General features: G+C 48.0%; 1 protein-coding gene across 11 annotated transcripts in view; it reads left to right on the forward strand.

The window, feature by feature from the left end:
* Window positions 1-14,113: 14,113 nt before the first annotated feature.
* Window positions 14,114-15,724, forward strand: part of MAP4K4 (mitogen-activated protein kinase kinase kinase kinase 4) — a 151,370-nt gene continuing 149,759 nt past the window's right edge. For all 11 annotated transcript variants that reach the window (XM_042810293.1, XM_042810294.1, XM_042810299.1 and 8 more), the window contains exons 1-2: window positions 14,114-14,179; window positions 14,555-14,620. In XM_042810293.1, coding sequence (XP_042666227.1) covers window positions 14,123-14,179; window positions 14,555-14,620 — 123 coding nt within the window. In that variant the 5' untranslated portion in view covers window positions 14,114-14,122. The remainder of the gene's footprint in view (window positions 14,180-14,554; window positions 14,621-15,724) is intronic.

Below are 15,724 nucleotides of genomic sequence, written 5' to 3' on the forward strand. Positions count from 1 at the left end.
GTTTGTCAGGATGTCAGCATCTTAAGGGCAATGAGGAAGAGGAGAAAAGATGAGATGGAAGCATAGTTGAGCAGGAATGTGCAAGCTGGTGCTGTCATCCAATTGTTTGAACAGTGAACAACTTCGGAGATGCCTGGATCTGAAGCTATGCTAAACAAATGGTCCATCCCCCTACTCTGGCTCTCCCATTCCCCTTCCCCCATAGTTAACGGGTTTTGGCCAGTGATACTCTCCCTGACTTTTTGGATTTGATTAGAAAATAATGATATGACGTGCAGGCAGGCAAGCACAGAAACCCTAACAAGTCAACCATGTGGTTTCACAAGCTCTGACAACAAGTTAAATATCCCCTTCCTTCCCCCACTTATGGGCCTTAGAATTCCCCATTTAGGGACATAGAAAGAAATGTAAGGAGCACCAAGACAAAGCAGAGAAAGCACTTGCCTCTGTCTGCAGCTGAGTGCAAGGAGGCTTTGGTTTCTGCAAAAGGAGCTTCTGCTAACTATTGACAGATTAGATGTTCATCTCAAAGTGTAAAAATATAGATCTTCTGAACTTTGCTGTATTTATGAAAAAATGGATAAGAAATGAATTTGAAAGCCCCACCTAAAGATTTGGCTCTCCTTTAGCTTCTGTCCCCACAAACACTGCTTGCCTTCTCCCCAGAGGGCTCCTCCTGTCTTCCTCATTTTTAGGGTGGAGGCTAATAAGCCTCCCCGGCCCTGGTAAGTCAGAATTAATTAAGGTGCAGATCCCTGCAGGCTCCCAACACCTGCTAACAGAGAATCCAGCCAGTCTCTCACGGTGCCTTTCAGCACGCAACAAGCTTTAGCACCTGGGATAAGGGAGGGCTGCAAACTCTGCTTTTGCCTGCATGTGTTTATAAGGGAAAATAAATAAATAAATAAATAAATAAATAAATAAATAAAACCCAAACTTCAGAGTATTTTGCAAGATTTTATTTTTGTTGTTGTTTAATTTGGATCTGCAACTTTTTCTGCATGGGAGGGGGCATCTGCTAGCAGGCAGCTCTGTTTCTCACCATTCCCGGGTTGGGGAGGCACTTCTAGCTGAGTTCTGCCTCTCTACTAATGGGCACCTCTCTCTGCTGGCTGGTGGCTGCCATCTGTGGCAAATGTTGTAGAGGATGTAGTCATTCATTTTGGGATGCAGTTATCTGATGCAATGGCTCTCTAGGGACTGATTCAGGACCACTATAGTAAGGATATTGCAGCTAATTGGATTTTTTTCTGCCCCAAGCTGGGTTTCCAGATGTGACATGGCAGCATTGCTTTATTAACTCAGTAATGCTCACCTACTCTCCCTGTTACAGAGGAATGGATTTATTTTTCTCCTTTGGTGTTGAATCACAGTGTAGTGGGGGTGTTCCTGACAGGTTCTGAGCAAGAGCCAAGCGACTGTCCTTGCCTGCTAGAATTTTACAGTAGACACCAAGCAGGGCTGTCACCCTGCTGAATGTTGGCATTTAATATTTTAGGGAATACTTTCCTGTTATCTCCGCTTGTAACTGACTCATTTCAGAGGACTGGGCAAACCAGAAATAAAAAATTCCCAGCAGCATTCTTTGGTGATTCATTCAGGTGCATAAAGCCTTTCCAAATGCTCCCCCATAGCTAACAGGACAAGCATTTTGTCTGTGTTTTGCTGGCTCCCATCCCACCAGAGCCTTAACCAAGCTACTTGTGAACTGCCACCATACAGCCCTCCCCTGCTCTGGCGTATGTGCTCTGCTCCAGCACTGTGCCACCCTTGGTGCTCTTGAGCCCTTGCCACAGCTGTTTTGTCACCCTCACTCCACAAAAACACAGCACCGGTTTCCACTAGAGCCTGTGGCTGGGAAGTAGTTACATGGCTTCAGGCTGACATGGAGCAATGGTCTTGTTTCATCTGCCCATGCTGCTTGCTGGATGTTTGTTCCCTTCTATGTCACCTTTTGGAGAGAGATGAAAGACAGAGGCCCAAATGGAGACAAAGTGATCTGCTGGAAGTTGTCATTTAGCAAGCCCCGCTTCCCTCACAGTTTTGCTACATGTTTTTACCAAAACTCTCCAGGACTCTCCAGAAACCTGCAAATAACTTTGGCAATGGCCTCCATAAATGTTGCTCCACAGCAAGAAAAGCTACATGCAATGCCACCTGCATCAATGTTAGAGGCTTAACTCCTTTGGAGACCTTATACCTGTGGACATACCTGTTTTTGTCTAGCCTATTTTTCCCTATTTTTCCACCTCTCCCTCTCGAAATTTACCTCTTTTCTGTATTTTCCCCCATCTGTCAGCAACAGGACAAGTCTCCTTTAGTATGGAGAGCCAGCTGGCGCTTCTTTGCCCCCCACTCTCTCTGCTAGTACCAAAATAGTGGTCCTTCTTATGATCTTCCAACCTGCCTTCCCACACAGTTCCCTGTGAAGCATCTTCCTAGCATGCTGTACTTGGCTTGCCTCAAGGCTGCAGCTCTTTAACTAGAAGACACGCTTCTGGCATTCCTGGGAACCGGATTAAAGTCATGCTGGCAGCTGCCCTCTGCCCTTGTCTATTGCAATAGCTCAAAATGATGCCAGCAGCCCTCTGGGTTGCGTTGTGAAGAGGGTTGCCAGCAGGTCGAGGGAAGTGATTATTTTCATCTGTTCAGCCCTGGTGAGACATGTCTGCAGTGCTGGGTCCAGTTCTGGGCTCCTCATCCAGTACAGCAGAGACAGGGACTTACTGGAGCAAGCCATAAAAATGATGAGGGGACTGGAGCATGACACACGAGGAGAGGCTGAGAGCTGGTACTATTCAGCCTGAAGTAGAGAAGACTCGGGGAGGATCTTATCCATGTGCGCAGATACTCAATGGGGTGACTAAACTATCAGACTAAACAGTTCCTAGAGGCACCTTCCAGCCTCTGCTGTTCTGTGATGCTGCTTGCTGATCTTCATGCCCTACAGTTAAGTCCCTCTTCCTTTACTCCTATTATCCCTCAACCATCTTGTGGTGTGGTGTTTGGGGCTCCTGGGGGAAGTGACAAATTAACTCCTCTGCAGCAGACACTTAGAGTTACCTGAGCAGCTGAAAATGCACACCTAGTTTAGGAGTAGATGAGAAAAAAAGACTTTCCATAGGGTGTTAAATCCAGGGAAGGCATGTGGGATTCATCCCATCTAACTCTGTGTGTTTACAGTATAAGCATTTATGCATGAGTTGTGCACCTCAACTCCCTTCAGAGTCAGTACAGAGAAACAGGCATTTCTTGACGGTGATCTGTGTGACCTGTTTTATATCATACGAGATGAACCATGCTCAAGAATTGTCTTTCTTTCACTGATGGCTTTTGGCAGAGATTATAGGAAGAAGGTGAAGTTTGGGCTTCCATGCTGTGTATAGCTTATGACATTTAGGATGATTCCTACCTATGAAATTTGCACAGAAGTGTATCTGTTATTATTTAGAGTAAATTTTTACACACCATAAACTGCAATGAAATTTGATGAACATCTCCTTGCCTCAAAACAGGACTAAACAGGCAACTAAAAAACACAGGCAAGCCACAGAATGCTGGAAATTCATACAAGCAATCTAGGAGCAGAATGGGTCCCTTCTTTTTGCTTCCACCAGAGAGTACTGTTGAGGTACAGCTCAGAAGCAATTTGAGCAATGGGACGACACTGGGCCAAAGCTTAGGGCCCCAAACACAACCCTACCTATTCCTTGTGTGGCTGGGCTCTTCAGACCTGAGTCTGTGGGATTTTAGGGAACACATTAGTTGCACAGTCCATATTACAATCTCTGGAGTGAGCAGAAAAGAACTGTGGATAATTGCAGCCAGGGCAAGGTGTCTCAGTATGGAGATATCTTAGCTCTTCCTTTGCAACTCTTAGCTCAGACTTCTTTGCATACATGCACCAGGAACGATTTCATGAGGACAGATGATCTTCACCTCATCATGTTGTTGATTGAACTTCTTAAAGGAACAAGCAGCAAGGAGGTAATGTTTGTCCTCAGCAGTGTTAGGCCCACTCTGGAGTCTCAAATGACTGAAAAACACTGCAAGATGGCACAGCCTGCCTTATCTCAGCATTTGAAGTACGTAGAGGCAGCACAGCATAAAACTATGCATTCTGCACATGCTGGCACATATCTGGAGAGCATCGACAGAAATCTGATCAAATATGGCAGTGGTTTGCCTATATAGCATGATGCCAGCACATTCTATAGGAAGCCAGATTGCATAAGCATGCTATACATAAGCTGAGGTGGCAGTGTGGTGGGTGTGTGCGTAGGGTGAGCCTGGGTGCCTTAGCCTGTCAGACTTGCTGCAAGGGTTCTGTAAAAAGAAAGCATAACGGCAGATTTCATCAGGCAAAGTCCTCTTTGGGAAGGACTCTTAGCCTCAGGATTCTTCAAAGGAAGTGACAACTTTCAGATATCTGTATGCATTAGCAGGAATTAGATAATCATAAAGGTCCCTTCCAATCCAAACCACTCTGTTATTATGTGATTCTATGATTTTGGAATATTTAGGATTGCAGAAAGATTTAAGATTGAGAAAGATTATATAAAGTCAATTGCCAAGAAAAAAGGCACACAAAGAGTCGTCAAGAATACAACAGTTAATCTCAAGTTAAGATAGTAAAACTAGCTCCTGGCTTAAAAGAAATTGTGACCTGTGATTTCTTAGCACTTGGGTAAAACAGTGATCTTTTTTCTCTAAAGTGCTTGAGACCTCAGATAACTATGTAAGATTTGGGTGATATTAAGTGTAGATATTATCTGTTGTCTTGTAAAATAGAGTATGCAAACATGTTGGAAAATGCTGTGTGATGCAAGAAAAGATTTTATGTCTAAATAGAACAGAATTATCTTGTCATTGTAACATTTAATCTTCAAAAAACTATGAAGTATTTCCATCTTACATTTTTTTGGTGGTGAGAAGAAAGTGGCATGGAAAAAATGCTTGGAATGCCTAACTCTAGGGTGCTGGCACCTTATTTAAAACTGCAATTTCATCTATTTGCTATTGAATTTTTAATGGTATGAAAATACATCTTCATGTTGTTTCCCAGCAGAGCTGAATGAATGGCAAGGCCGAGCCGTTTTTTTCCTCTGCTGTACGTGTGTCCACCTTGGCAAACCAAAGGACCAGTTCCAGTGCTGGCATGATTCCATGGAGGTCAAGGGTGTTCCAGCTACAGGGGTTTTTGTCCCCAGTCTTGTTAAATTTCAAGTGCAAGAGAAGACTAGTTTGGAAAGCTCACATTCATCCTCAATGTGCAGAATTTCAGATCATGGCAGTAGTAAAAATATGTCCTTAATCTCCTGGAGGAAATCAAGGGCTCAATCAGGCAAAGAATAGCAGGGAGAGTCTGAGTACATCTAGCAGTATCCTGGAGAACTCGGCACAATGTTCTTTCCAAGTGCTTAGGAAACGACACAGGAAATATCCTTATGCAGAAGCATGTATTTGCATGCCATTAACATCCCAGTGCTTAAGCTGTCCTCTAAACTGGACCTTACTCTCATGATGCACATCTTCATCTCATCATTTGTCCTTATGCGCTTCCACCTTCCTGGAGTAACTGTTCCACTCTGGGCTCGTGAGGGCAGGGAACAAGAACAATCAAAGCAGCAAAAGCAATTCTCAAGTGCTGTTGGGAAATCATGTGCTGTTTTTTACTCTTTGTATAAATGTTCCTGCTTTTTCTATTTCAAAGCAAATTGAACAGAGGGCAGATTGCCTATTCACTGCCTAGGCACACTTGCTTCTGATAAATGCTTGCACTAAATACACTAGTCTTAAGTGCGAGAAGTTGGTCAACAGAGCTACCAGGGAATTTCACTACAAGAGCTGCACTCTTTTGCAGCAATCAAGTCTTACCCATTGGCTTCACTTTGCTAGTCCAAAGAGTAAATGCTATTTACCAAATATTCTGAAGTATGCAGGACCTTGCAGCTGAAAATCTTAGAAATTACCATTGCAAGAGCACTGACCAGCTGCCTGGCATTGATCTCACTAGCCTGAGTTGTTTTCAGTGCAGACTTCAGCACCAGAACTCACCATGCCAGACTCTTCCATGTAGTCAACGCTATGACACGATTCCTCTACCCTTCTTTAGCTGTGCCCTGGAAGTACTTACCTCCTTCTGCCACCTGTTAAAGGCAGCTTAGGCAATCAGCTTAGACAGACATCCAAAATGCTTACCATGTGTGTTCAGGTGAACCCCAGAAGTCTTGTCCTGAGATAGTAGTTCTTTGTGAACCTTCTTTATTCAAAAGTGTTTCTTTTGTGATTAGAAGGTCCCCCAAACTCTCCATATTTCAGAGGAGAAAAGGATTTCATTGATTACAAAGTTCCTGTCCTAAGAGTTACAGCGAGGCACTTCTGTGTCACAGCATCTCTGATATTTGACTTTCTCAAAACCAGATCACAGAGGGTAAATGTGTTTTACAAAAGAGCCAGCTGGTCAGTCAACAAGATCCAGAAGAAGAGGAACAGAAATTGCCCTTTCAGGCCAAACTATAGCTAAACTCCTCACGCCAAAACCCAACAGTGCCCCATAACATTCAGCCTTTTGCTTTATTTTGATTACAACATTTTGTTTTTAAGAAAATAATACCCGGAGGATTACCCTGTGTCAATCACCATCCCAAGGGTGACTAACATCTTTCATTTCAACCATCTATTATGACCACTGGGTGTCTTTTGTTAAATTACATGCCGCATGGTGATGCCTGAAGGCTTTTTCTCTTCCCACAGACCTTTCCCTGGCATTTCTATTGATACGTCAGCAATAGCTTTGTGAGAGCTTGGCTTTGGTGTCAGAGGTAGCTCACAAAGTTTCCAGTGCCATTTTGCCATCTCAGTCTCCCAGCAGCCATATATTCCTTGCTGCCTCCACAGTCTCTTTTGTGACAATGCTACAGTTGTCTGTGGGATCATACCAAAACTCTGAACTGATTCACACTAAAGAGCACTTCCTCTGGGGATTGTTACTTCTAACTTGGTTAAAAACCTTGAACCACATACCTTGCTCTGGAGGTGGGGGATGCCCATGGACAGGACAGTGCTCTGTGGTGGGAAGCCAGCTGTGAGGCACCAGGGAAGGGATGAAAGGGAACATTTTAAGCTAGCTTCCCTGACAAAGCCAGAGTTTCATGAAAGTGTGGCATCTGTGAACCTTGTGCTGTATCAGATGAATTTTAAGCCAATTAAGCCAATAATTTTGTTCTAAGTTTCCTTCAACAGCTCTGGGTTTTTAATTTTTCATTTGAGAGGACAGCCAATTCTCACCTATGTTCTTTCCCCCCCCCTTTCTTTTGCATTTTAGTGATCATTCAGGCTTCATTTTTTGAGTTACTTTCAAAACGTAACTCCCTACTGATTGTACAATAAAGCTAAATAAAATCTCTTCAGCATTCAAATAAATGTCACCTGGAAATCAAAGAAGAAAGCTTTCATGGGGCACACTTCAGTAGCCTTAATACTTGTTTAAAATATATGCTTTATACTTTAATTTCTCTAATTTACCTCACTTACAGCACAGTCCTCGAAGATTTATGAATTCATAGGGAGTTTGCACACTGCATGAAATTAAGCAAAGGGATAAATTGATAGGATTAAATGCACCCATACTCAGAGCAGGGGCACTGTGGGACTTTATGCCCTCACAGGTTTCCTGCTGAAGTCTGCTGCTGGCAGAAATGCATTGGCTTCATCTGGTATTGCAATGGAATCTGTACCAGCTCAGGCCATGGTGACAGGACGGTTATTAGCAGATCTGTCAGCTTTATGAGCTCAACTTGCCCTGGAGCAGCTGCAAGCATACAACAATCTTCTTTCTCTTCAGTTAGTCCGGTACACAGAAATATTTCTGTGCCAGCTTTATGCTTTTTTACCAGGTTTAGGCTGGCTACAGGGAAATTGACAGAACCTGGTCCAACTAAAGGTGTTTTGTGACTAAATAAGTCCTTCACTCACACAGAAAGTCTGTAGAGCTCACTGCTTTGCATCACGTCGTCGTGGCATCTCTGACGCAGCACATGGCACATAAAGACTGCATTCAGGCCCATGCCAAAACAAGGCCTAAGTTTACGAGAATGAAACTCCGCCTACCTCTTCAAAAGCCTAGTGAAGTTGCAAACTCGAACTACATTTATATAAGGTGCAGAATTATGATATCACAATCCAGCCATCTCCATGTAGTCTTCCACCACTGTGGAAGTCTTTCACCACTGTGAGCACAACTGAGCACAGTGCAGCTGAGAGCAGCAGAGGATGTGGGTTTCAGCAGGGGCTGGGGAAAGGCAGGCATGGATAAGGTGAGACCCATTTTCCCAAACAATACAGGAAGCACTGTCTAACACTTCATACTGTCACCAAAATTAGAAATAAAGGGGGCTATTTCCAGCTCTGGTGAGCATCTCCAACTGCTCCTGAGTGAGATAAGGGACATCAGGATGAGCATGAGGGGGGACAATGCTCACTGAGGAGGTCTGACTCAGAGAGAGGAAGTTTGGTCAAAGCAGCTCGGATGTGTCTCATGGCCCTGCATGAGAGGTGAGGTGCCACAGCTGGGTCATAGGAAGATAACCAGAAGGCAGCTGAGCTGCAAAAACAGATAGCCTGAGACAGCCATCTGAGCTCAGTAGCAGCATGCTTTGTGTGATGGATAGCAGGAGCAGAAACAGCTGGCTGGTTAAAACTCAGTGAGTGAGCAGTGTCCGAAAATATACCCAGGATCTTCTCAATTAGCCCAAGCACGCAACAGTATTTTTCTGCCAAGCTTATGCATTTTTGCCAGCCCTAAGTTTGGCTGCAGGACTGGAATCGCCCTTCCTTGCCCTGTTTTGTTGGAGGGATGGGAGCAGTCTCCTCATACCAGCTACAGCTCCACTGGCTTTAAATCCTGTGTGGGCATGTTCAGAACCAGATGCAAAATGCCCCAGCTATTTGATGCAAATTGGTAAACTTTACTCTGCTGGTTCAGATCTGCTCATTGATCTCTCTGGAAGCACGGCTGTCCTGAAAAACTTCATTTCAGCCATCAAATCCCTGTGTCCTACAGCTTGGGTGGACCTCTAGCTATAGATGTCCTCTAGTTCTAGATGGACCAGATCCCATCTTCCTTCTTCACAGACAGCATTAAGGTGCTATAAGCGCTGTGTTATGAGCTCTGTTCTTTTCATATAAACATTGTCCCATGCTCATTTATGATCTGGATAAAATCAGAGCTGCTGGATGCCCTAGTGCTGCACTGATGAGATATCAATTTTTACAGGGCTAAGGTTACCTTGTCTCCTAAGGCTATGCTGCAAAGCCATTTGAGGTAACGCTTTCACCTGAAAGTACCTTTTAAGACATAGCTTCACAATACCTAAGTCTCTTGTGATAACAACTGGAGGAAATCCTGCTTTCACTTTGCTGACTACTCCTCCAAGGCAGGGTCTTCACAAGAGGTGAAGCAAGCCCTACAGAAATAAAAAAAGTTTTCTTTTTTAGCTCATATCACCCAGCTATCTGACTACAGCAGAGGGGAGCTGCATTGACATATCTGAGAGAGCAGCAGTGATGTGGGTCCCAGCAGGGGTTGAGGAAAGGAAGGTACGAATGAGGTGAGAACCATTTCTCCAGACAGTACAGGGGGCACAAGTCTAACACTTCACAGTATCAAGCAGGTCCACATCACTCCCATTTTCCAAATAGCGAAAGGGAGGGGAGGCAGGAAATGAGATGCCCCAAGGCTACAGGGTGAATCAGTAGTGGAAACCAAACGAAAATTCAGTACTTCCTGTCTCTTTACTCATCTGCTTGAGTACTGTTGATGATTAAGCTCTTAGAATATTAATGCAGTTGGTGACCTCTAGAACTCTGGTCAGAGATCAGGACCCCAGTGTATTAAATGTGGAAAAGAATAAAACAAAGGCAACTTTAAAGACTGAGGGGGAAAAAAAATAGATGGCAAGAAATTTCTTTGTAAGCAGAAATGAACTTTGGGCTTCCATTACCCCACAGTGCCTCTTCCAGAAAGGAAGGAAGTTTCTCCAGCTCTACCCCGATGGATCCATTGAGAGTTCACACTGCCTTCAGCCGCAGTGGCCCCCACAAGGCAATGGCTGCCCTTTCTCCCCTGCACACAGCTCTGGCCCCTTCACTGCCCTCCCTCCTGTCAGTGGCTGCTCAAGCAGGCAAGAAATGAGCCACCAGCCTGGGGAACTAAAACATGAAATTTCAGCACTAAAATTCAAAATCCATTTCCTTTCCTTGGTTTACTATGAGTAAGCCCCAGCTTAATGCACAGCTGTATGAATGCTGACACAAGGGATGAGGTGCCAGAGGATAAGAATGAATGGCTAGGGACTGGCAGGCTCTAGCTGTCTCTTTCAAGGATGCTCAGAGTGCCTGGGAAACTACAGATTCCCTGTTCCCCTGCTTCTGTGAGCACAATAAGCAGGAAGAAGTATAACCATGTCTGTGGGTCACAGGAAGAAGCGCACTGGCCCTGCAGCTCTCTCCGGCTTAGTTTGTTGTTAAGAAACACAGTCACTTGCTGCTTGAGAAGTGGGGGGACAGATGGATGGATGGACACTATGCATGGGGCTGAAATAATCTTTCCATGGATTTTAACCCCATTATGATTTGTAAGGCCATGCTACTGTATAGAATCATATAATATCTCAGGTTGGAATGGACCCAGGGGGGACCATTGAGTCCAACTCCTGTCCCTTCACAGGCCCACACAAAATATCAGACCATATGACTAAGAACTTCCAAACGCTGTCCAAACGCTCCTTGAACTCCAGCACTTGAGTCCATGCCCACCGCCCTGTGGCATTCCAAAGATGCCCCTTTCCCTGACCCCCAGCTGCCCTCCCCTGACAGCTCCATGCCGTTCCCTCGGGCCCTGTCGCTGTCACACAGGGCAGAGCTCAGCGCTGCCCCTCCGCTCCCTGTGAGGAGCTGCAGCCGCCATCAGGCCTCCCCTCAGCTCCTCTGCTCTGCGCTGAGCACGCTTAAGGGCCGCAGCTGCTCTTCACGTCTTCCCCTCTAGAGCCATCACTACCCATCTCCTTCAGGGATCCTGGTTTAACTCTGTGAGGAAGAGCTAAAGCAGACTGCTCATCTTCTTCCCAGTGGTTTCAGATCCTTATTTAACCTTTATGCCTTCTAAACTGGGCAAGCTCACCATGCTGGTGCAGAGGATGATGAACATGTGAACCAAGCGGTTTTGGCCACAGGCAAAGAGACTTCTTCCTCAAGAAAGCAGCTCTTTCATCCCTCAGCTTGTGTAGGGAGGAAAAGGAAGGTGAGGCAGTGTGGTGCTTCTCCCTGACAACCAGAAGGAAGCAGTCATATGGCAATTCATTCTCTTATGGAAACTGTTTTTTCTCTGAAGTTACGGGTCATGACAGTTTTCAAGGACTCACTGTCTTATCATCAGCACTTCTGCTTCCTTACCATCATTCTGGTAGAACGCTAGAATAAATTACAAAAGTCATTACAGTAAAATACAAGCTTAAAGCAGCAAGGGACCACCATGGTGGAACCGCAGCAGGAATGGAAGGGCTGCTTTGAAAGTGATGCCCTCTATTTCATTAGACTGGCTCATGACATCACAGGCAGATGTTGGTGGGATGGCAGTAGAGGCTGAACCTTCCTGTCAACATTACATTTTGTTGCTGGGAGGGAACAGAGGGTGGTCTGACAGAATGGTATCTGACATGGGAGCACGAATGAAGCAAATGCATCACTGAATTCCTCCATGCAGAGAAAATGGCACCCACTGACACTCACTGACTCTTGCTGAACATTTCTGGAGACCAAACAGTGGATGTGAGGACAGTGAGGTAGTGCGTTTCAGCAGTGGTGACAGTGGGTCACCTCCAGTGGTGCATATTGTTACAAGTACGGCATGCAGGCTCTTGCTCATCACTGGCAAAAATACACAGTTAATGGTGGTGGTTATGTTGAAAAAATAGTGTTTTAAAGCTGAGAATTTGCTCTATCAAAAAGTGCTGTTGAGCACTTTGTATGGCTTGTAGTTTCCACAGAAATAAATAGGAGGAATTACTTTCAGAGAGACCTATGTCTCTGGGAATTAATAGAAAGGGGCTAGAAAACAGGGCAATGACATAAGACTGTATGTGGCATCCCACGCCATGAACAGGGCATGGAGATCCCTTCCCTGTCTTAAAAATAGGAACAGTTCAACAAAGGACTACATGAAATGACTGCTGCTTACAGCATCAGTTGAAAAGTCAGAAAAACTGGGGGGGGGAACACAAGCCTACAAAAAAATAATTCCTGCAGAGAAAACAAATACGAGATGGTTGCTGTCTCTTCCAATACAAGAACCAGCAGGGGCTTCCTGCCAACTGGACTCAATGGCAATGGACAAAATGGTCTTCAATCCAGCAATCTGTGGAACTCCCTGCCAGAGGACATGCAGAAAGGACAAGTTAAATAGCCCAAATAACAAAACCAATCCGCTGTCAATACATTTTGGTGTAAATCCAAGGCTAAAGCTCGCTGCACACCTCTGATTCCACCACCCCTGTGCCTTCTTCCTCTGCAGAGAACACAGCGGTCTGCTCTCGGCCTAGGTTTGCCATCTTGGTAACAACACTCTGAAAACGCAGCACACCATTAAACTGTTACGGTAATTTCACCTCACACTTTCTGCTCAACAGGTTTGCTCTGTTTTAAAAGCATGTTTCTGCGATACTTATAGCTACGTATATGTAATTCTGTGGTTAAAGCCGAAGAGACAGGAAAACCTTGGTTCCCACAGGAAACACGCCCCAACCTCTCGCAGGCAGGTAACATTTTTGCCATATCAGTGCGATAAAGAACTTCAAGGGAAGATGAATCCTGCCAAGGTTTACACCTGCATGCGACTGCCTGCTCGGGAGAGGTTACTGGGAGTTTTCCACGTGATGAGGCTGTTGCTGGAGGATCTCCTGGGCGGGCGCGAGGCCTGAGCCGGCTCTGCCTGGCGGCGAGGGGCGGCTGGGAGCGCGGAACTGGGCGGGGGTCTCGGAGGGGTGACGGAAAGGTCCCCGGAGGGCAGAGCGCACAGCGGGGGGTGCGGGGCTGCGGCACTCCGGGACGGCCCACGCCGCCCACGTCCTCGCCAAGGACACCAGCGGGCCGCCCCAGCCCGGCCTTCGTCGCCTGCGGGGCGGCTCTGGGGCTGCTGCCGGCCGGGCGGGTCCGCGAGGCCGTCCCCGCCCCGGCCCTCGCCCTCTCTCTTTCTCTCCACGAATTTACCCAGAAGTGCTTTGGTGCGGGCGCGTTTCCGCCGGTTTTTCCTGTTGGAGAAGGGAAGGGGGAGCTGTTTTCTCTCTCTCTCCCTCTGCTCGCAGTATATTTTGTATCCCTTTTCTCCTCCTCCTCCTTCCTCCTCCTCCTTCTCCTCCTCCTCCTCCCCGGCTATCTTTGTCTGGCTCGCAGCACCCCGCTCCCGGTGCCCGCCGCCGTTTCATGCCAGGGCAGCGCCGCGGGGAGGGCTCGAAGGCGGCGGCAGCTCCGCCGCTGCGCTGGGCTTGAAGCCCCCCATGAGAGAGCGGGGCCGCACCCGTCGTTTCCACCGGCTGCCGGCGTGAGCCGTGCCGGGCCGAGCCGTGCCATGCCCGGCCGCGGGGAGCACCGCGACGCTGCCACAGGCTGCCGGCCCCGGCGCCGCTCCTGCCGCCGCCGCCGCGACATGGTGTGAGCGCCCGCCCGGGCACCGACCGACCGACCGACGGACCGGGACGCCGCCGCCCTCCTCGGAGAGCCCGCCGGACCGCAGCACCTCCGCTCCCTCCCTGCCTGCCTGCCTGCCTACTTCCCTCGCTCCCTGCCCGCCTTCACCTCCCGCCCCCCCCCTCCTCCCACCCGGCAGCCATCCATCCATCATCCCCCCCCGCCAACCCCTCCCAATGCTGAAGAGTTTCAACCCGCCGGGGCTGGAGTGAAGAAGGGAAGGGCAAAAAGGAGGAGAGGAGCTCCGCGCCATTCGCATCGTTCTCGGGGAAAGGGGGGGGAAACGGGCGGCCTCGCTCTTATTTGACAAGAAGACAGAAAAGAAAGCAGGAAACGAGCAGAGGTGGAGCCGCGCAGGCAGCCCACAAAAGCCTCGAAAATGGCGAACGATTCTCCTGCAAAAAGTCTGGTGGACATCGACCTTTCCTCCCTGCGGGTGAGCGGTGGGGCGGGGGCCTCCCGAGGCCGGCGGGGCGGGGGCCGGTGCTCCCCGGCATTGCGGCCGGGCCGGGTGCGGGGAGCGGGGCTGGGGGGAACGGGGGGGGCGGGAGTCGGGGGGGGCTGGCGGGGGGGGGGCCTTCCCGGGGGGGGGGGCGGGGGGAGCGCGGCCCTGGGCCGCTTTCCTTTGTTTGCATGCGTTGGCATGTGCGTGGAAAAGCAGGGCGCAACAGCTGCACGCCGCCGGCAGCCCGGCTCGCTGGCTGGCTCCGGAGCGGGCTGGCAGGGCTGTGGCAGCGGTCATCGGCTGGCAAAAATGTGACCCCGCTTCTGTTTTGTCCATCTCCCGACCCTTTGCCCCTTTCCCCTGCAGGATCCCGCCGGGATTTTTGAGCTGGTCGAAGTGGTTGGTAATGGCACGTATGGGCAAGTCTACAAGGTTGGTGGCAGGATTTCTCTTTTCTCTGTATTGCTGTTTTGTGCAGACGGGAGCTGGGTCCTCCGCCTGGCTGATGATGAGCAGAGGGGTTAGGGTGACAGAAGGGCTCTCCTTGTCACTGCTGCAGCCCCTGACAAGTTTGCCGGCCTCTGTCTTTGCTTTCAAAAAGGAGCACCCATCCCAAAACAGCGTAATAGCCCCCTCTCCCCCAAGGAAGAGACCAAACCACTGTCAGTGTGTCTGAGCTTTAGAAATAGCTCCTAGTGCTCATTCAGAATTGCTCAAATCCTCATGGAAGTTACGGCTGCTGCCATGATGGGAAACAAAGGCTCTGCCCTTGGTGGGAATTGTCACCCAGTTCCTTGTTGGGAAACCTTCCCAGGAGCCTGGTGTGCTGAGCACTGCTCTGACAGAGGGCACACAATGGCCATCAGATCAGCGTTGGAAATGAGAGCGTTATTTTGTGAAAATCAGAATTCCCAGATGAACCTGTTTGACAAGTGTATGCCTTTAAAAAATAGAAATAGGAGAGTGCCCGTGTGGGTGTGAAACTAGCCTACTTTTTGTTTTTTTATTTTTTTTTTCCCTCCGCTCTTCAGTCAGTGGAACAAACAAATCTCAAGATTGCATGACTTTGCAGTGAGTGGTAGTGACCAGGATGACTAATTATTCATACAGTCTTAGTAGTTGGCTGGAGGTGGAAGGATCTCGCCTTAAACTGTACAGAAATGCAGGCAGAATGTGCAGAAGGAGGGTGAGATAACTGGAAGAAGCTGAACATGCCCAGCTGCTTGGGTTTTTTTGTGCTTATAGATAAGGCAGTGCAATTTTTAAGCATTCCTTATGGCGAGATGCTGCTGAAAATGAAACACATGTTGGTTTGTTTTGAGGGCGTGAACCTCTGCCTTTGTGCTGGAGCAGGCAGCGCACAGCATGTGCTGTGCGAGTGGTGGGATGGTGGGGCTGCTGCTCCAGGCAAGAAGCTGGGATCCCCAGGCTGAGGGAGGGGGCAGTGGGTTGGGATGGTGCACTGGCACTGCCTGCTCTCAGGAGGCTGGGTTTTTTGCTGCAATCCTCCTGCTCCAGAGCTTGCGTCACCTGAAA

Source organism: Centrocercus urophasianus, unplaced genomic scaffold, assembly GCF_019232065.1.
Source record: "Centrocercus urophasianus isolate 14NV4802_14NV808 unplaced genomic scaffold, USGS_Curo_1.0 seq_12, whole genome shotgun sequence".
NCBI lineage: Eukaryota > Metazoa > Chordata > Aves > Galliformes > Phasianidae > Centrocercus > Centrocercus urophasianus.